The sequence below is a fragment of the Cryptotermes secundus genome, unplaced genomic scaffold (genome assembly GCF_002891405.2).
Source record: "Cryptotermes secundus unplaced genomic scaffold, Csec_1.0 scaffold1524, whole genome shotgun sequence".
Lineage (NCBI taxonomy): Eukaryota > Metazoa > Arthropoda > Insecta > Blattodea > Kalotermitidae > Cryptotermes > Cryptotermes secundus.
The window spans coordinates 7,006-12,482 of record NW_019732399.1 but is presented as its reverse complement, the minus strand read 5'-3'; the positions used below and the strand labels follow the sequence as shown (position 1 = coordinate 12,482).

At 36.1% G+C, this 5,477-nt stretch overlaps 1 protein-coding gene across 1 annotated transcript in view; it reads left to right on the top strand.

The window, feature by feature from the left end:
• The window catches only part of LOC111867713 (low-density lipoprotein receptor-related protein 6), a gene marked incomplete at both ends in the record, with an annotated part of 28,451 nt that overhangs the window by 16,816 nt on the left and 6,158 nt on the right, over positions 1-5,477 (top strand). Inside the window, 5 exon segments of the mRNA XM_023857787.2 lie at positions 584-714; positions 1,300-1,453; positions 1,765-2,014; positions 3,692-3,977; positions 4,804-4,955. Of these exon segments, the coding sequence (XP_023713555.2) occupies positions 584-714; positions 1,300-1,453; positions 1,765-2,014; positions 3,692-3,977; positions 4,804-4,955 (973 nt within the window).

The window sequence follows — 5,477 nt, the reverse complement described above, 5'->3', positions numbered from 1 at the left end:
TTTCTTGAAGTATCATTTCTGCCCTTTTGGAAAATAACACCAGATGCTTGGATGCAAGGACTAGCAGATGTCCTTGTCCGCGCAAGTTTGCTCTATCTGCTCATTGCCTATTCCTTGTTCTGACAGTGTGTCTTAAACCTTTGTTTCTTCATAAATTCTTATTATCAACTCTTATCAGCTACTGAAATAAAAATAGAAGGGGGGGGGGAATTTCAATGGTGCGGTTACAAGGCTGGTATCTTAGGTCGTCTCTGCTGCATACCGTATCCTTTCCAATTTATTATTTATGTATTTATTGTTCACTCATTTGGTGTTACATAGACAGATACTGATTACATAATTAAATAAGCACGACATCATCCCTGTGTTTCTCATTCCCTTTATCCAACTACTTCTCTTCCACTGTCTTGTTTCTTCTCTTCCTTCCTCCATCTTCTTCCTCATATTGAGTCTGGAACACAGCACAGGGAAGGAAGTATTCAGAAAGAGCAGTACATAATGAAACAGGACAAATTCCTTGTGCAGTAAAGTGTATGATGGTATATAAAATGCAACAAAATGTAATAATATGATTCTCCTTCAGTGCTTTGGATTTTGACATCAATGAGAATCGCATTTATTGGACAGATGTAAAAGTGAAAGCTATAAGTCGTGCATTTATGAACGGTTCAGATATGCAGAAGATCGTTGAATTTGGCTTGGATTCACCAGAAGGTATGCAGATGTTTTTGCTATTGTTTAAAAAAAAAATTATTTTCTGTTTATGTAATAATATCAGAGTAAATTTCTTTCTTGTATATGAAGCTTCGGGAAGTCATTGACATCATTGAATACTACGATAGTAGTAGCAATAGTAGCGACAGTAGTAGCACTAGGAAAAATGTTGATTATATTTCTAATTTGTAGACAATGTGTTTAATGTATAATATAATCTCACAGATTTTTGTGAAGCTTAGCCCATGCATAAGTTCCACATAATGGTATATTTGTCCTTCCGTTCTATATCACTCATTAAAGAAGAAATACACCTCAAAATTACATGCCTGTAGCTTTGGTTTATTGCTGTTTGGTCCTTTAGTTCTGCATAAAATAAAGATTTATAGTCATTTTCATGAGATCCAAATTTCAATTATGGTTGGGTGTAACAGGTCTAAATACCAAAATGAGTAGGTTGTATGTAAATGGTATGTAACACTGCTGTATTTGAGTTGGAACAAGGGAAATTTAATTGTAAGAGACCTCATATCATAGACCCTGAATAGGAATTTCACTATATTTCTATGCTGTAAATGTGCACAGGTATGGCTGTGGATTGGGTAGCTCATAATATCTACTGGACTGATACGGGTAGCAAGAGAATTGAAGTTGCTGGATTAGATGGACGCTCTCGGAAAGTGCTAATATGGAAAGACATAGATGAACCTCGCAGTTTGGCAATGGATCCAAGAGAAGGGTGAGTCTTGGTTCTGTAGTTCTTTACATTTTTGATGAAGTTGAAGTTTTTGTTTCCAGAATACATTATTTAAGTGGATAATATTAAAATGGATCTTAAAGAAATAGGGTTCAAGAATGTGAACTGGATTTATTTGGCTCAGGATATGTCCCAGTGGCAGACTGATGTGAAGGTGGTATTGAATTGTCTGGTTTAATAAAAGGTGTGAAGTTTACTGAGTAGCTGAGAAACTGTTACCTTCTCAAGATGGATTCTGCCCCATGGAGTTAGTAAACCTGTTAAAGTACATTGTATTGTGTAATATATTGCAGATACATGTATTGGAGCGATTGGGGTTCTCAAGCTTGTATCTCGAGGGCCGCTATGGATGGCACACGCCGTACCGTTATAGTAGCAAAGGTGGGACGTGCCAATGGTTTGACAATAGACTATGTTCAGCATCGCCTCTACTGGACAGAACTGGGACAGCGTGTGATAGAGAGCTCTGACCTGACTGGAAAGGAGAGAGCTGTAGTTATTAGTGAGAACTTAGAGAAGCCATTTGGGTTAACTCAGTGCTTGGTAAGATCATCAGAATTGTAAGAAACCCTGTATATCATATTTTGGTTTATGATGCCTTATAGTCTTATGGGTGGTTATTAGTGGTTTCAACAAATCATCTGCTTCCATCTTCTATGTAGAAGACCACATTTCAAATTTCCACAATCATGAAAACCTGAGTCTCAGGTTTAAACTTTTGATTGTGGATTTAAATTAATTATGTAGGATTTTTTAAGTCTAAAATTGTCCAGATTCAATCAAGAAAGAAAATATTTTGTTTCAATTTTAACACTGATTTTTCAGTCTCAGATTTCAAGAATTATCATATGAAGTAAACTACTTGATCCATCAGAATCATAATAGTAACATCAGTATGAATCAGCATGTCATAATTTGTCTCTTTCTTGTTCTTCCCATGATGAAAAAGGGCTTGGCCCATCAATCTTTTAATACAATTGTGAACATTTTTCTTTGAAGCAGGATCTGATCTGAAAAAGTGTAACTAGGGAAGTATTACAAAGTGGTTACTATTATAAACATTGATTACAGTGAACATTACAGAACATTCTCATCTCAGGCCTCAAAATTTGTCCCAAGTCTCGTGTCGATCTTTTCTCGGACTGAAAAAGTTACACATGCTTATAATCATGTAATTACACCTGTTGATTTGTGTTGTATTCAGATGAACTTGTAGTATTGCAGAAATCTGTAATTTGGTGAGGGGGCAGATGTATTACAATTTTACTCTTTAAATTTGATTAAGATTAGCAGCTCATTATAAATAAGAGTCACAATAGAATTAAATTTATGGTCAACCCCTGAGTGAAAAAAAGTATTTTTCTTTTGAAGATTATGGTTTTCTAGATTGTCATATCTTGTGGTTCGGTAAGTAGAACCTCTCATCTCCATCTTATACTCTTAAGCTGGTGGCAGCAGTTTCCTTCAAGATATCGGTACATATCACATCTCAGAGGAACACCTTCAGAACATCAAACATTTTGTATTTTAAGATCTAAAAGTCTGTGACGATGGTATATTATTACAAATATTGTGTTTCTGGACATTATCCATCATCCTGTTTGTGTTTTGAAATATAAACAGGGCGGTGTTTTTAGATAAAGACAGGATGATGGATAATGTCCAGAAACATAATATTTGTATAATGTATTTTTCTTGTGATTCTTTTTATTTTTCTACATAATTGCACTACCCAAGAACCAAATTTCTTACTCCTGGCACACTGCTTCCTCATCCATTATGTCTCTCTTCCTTCCCCCCCCCACCCTCTCATTTTTGTGTTGACATATTTTGATTAAAGTTGTATTTGATCTTTTTGTTAAAGAGGAATTGTAGTGGACTAACATTGACAGAAATGAAATTCACTTTACTGCGTTCATTGTTAACCTCTGATGCCAAATTTCATTAAAAAAATACACTGAATAGCATTAGGTGTGAAATATCAGGACAGCAGACCTATGTTCATTGAACTTTATTGACATAGATATCCCAAACCTCCCCAGATTGTTCGATATGCTATTTAAAGACCTTCTGGTACATTCAATGTGAACTTTCAGGAACATGATGATGGACCATCACGTTCCCTAAATGCTGAAATTATCTTCATTAACTGAGTAATTATAAACTTTTCAACATAAGTCTTTGCCATGGAGTTAAAAGTAATTGCAAAATTATTTACAGGATTACATCTACTGGGCAGACTGGAAAACTGGCATCATTGAGTGAGCCAACAAGACAAATGGTTCAAATAGAACCATCATTCACAGCAAGCTGGAATTCATCACAGATATTCTTGTTTTTCACACTTCACGACAGTCAGCTTGGAATCAGTGTGCTGTAGGGAACGGCGGGTGTTCACATCTCTGCTTAGCATTGCCTCCATTAGCAAGCAGCAGGCAGTCCAATACACATTACTGTGGCTGCCCCACTCATTACACGCTTGGAGATGGTAACAAGACGTGTATAGGCAAGTTGATAAACTGTGCAACCTAGCGTATTTCCATAACACATCCAATTATTCTCTTAAATTTGAATTTCATTTGATAAAATTATTAATTGGTACTTTTTCAGTGACAGTGGGTATGAATGTACAATAAAACTAGAAAATGTCTGTGGAAGGAGATGAAATTTACTCCTAGAAATATTACAGTGAATTTAATGTTCAGTCCTTTTGAATTTAATATTAATCCCAGTAATTATCACTTGAAAGAAGTGATTTCTTGCATCTGTGGCTATGAGCCAAAATAAATAATGTTGTCCCTGTGCTGAATTAATTACTGTGCCATGAGAGTGCCTGGAGGACTTGAGGTATATCCCCACACATTCTTAACCTCAGCATTGGGTGAAGATGAATATTCAACTTCATGCTGTGGCTGCTTTACTGTTTGTTATCTATTGGACAGGTGACTGAATGTGCTTCTGAGCCAGACTGCATGCTGCAGAGAAGATAAATCCTGTGCTGGTGATCAAACCTTGATTTCTCAGTTGTGCAGCCTATAGTGTAATCGCTATATTGACTGAGCTGTCCTGGCTCTGTTACTTGTACAAGCCATCTACTATATATTTTCTCTCATGGCCTGTCAACCATGTCCTTCATCTTTCCAGTGGTTGTTCACTGACTATTAACATTTTTTTTATCATGTCACATAAATTATAATGCTCAGTGCCTAACACAGGTCATATCAGTGTTTACTTGTTAATGTTCATTTGGTATATAGAAGGGTAAATATTTTGGTCAGGGTATAAATACAAACATTGTCTCTGTCTTTCACATATGTATATTTGTTTAACAGGACCAAGATCTTTCCTACTGTTTGGTCAGAAGAATTCGCTGAGTCGCTTACTTCCCGACACTGATGACTGTCCTGATGTAGTCCTTCCCATCCATAGTGTGAAGAACATTAAGGCTGTTGAATTTGATCCTGTTTCACAGTATATTTATTGGGTGAGAGTCTATTTATATGGCTGTACAGTTCATTTTATGTATGAGGTATTGCCATCAGGCAGATTCAAAACAGATATTTCTTTTGCTCTCCTGTTATAATAGAAATAGATCATAAGTAAATGCTGTTCTTATTTCAGTAGAAACATATAAGTGAATGTTACATGAAGATTATAAGTTGTTTATAGATATTTAAAAATTAAACAACTGTAACAGTCTTAAATGAGGCCGATGATGATGTGTTTGGGAATGGAGATATAGCTGCATAGATTATTAACCTTGACACTAGATGGATGTTAGTAGTCTGCTTCATGCTCCAGCTTCATCCAGTACCCATTTTATAGGCAGCTGGAAGGACTTCACAGCTGGTCTGGACATAGTGGCAAAGAGAAAAATCTCTACCTCCACCAGGTGTCGAACCCTTATTTTTTAGTCTTCCAGCCTTTGGCATTGTCACTACACTGAATGAGCTATCCCAGCTTGGAGGAGAAGAAGCTAAGGAAATGTTTCTTATCATTCAGTTAG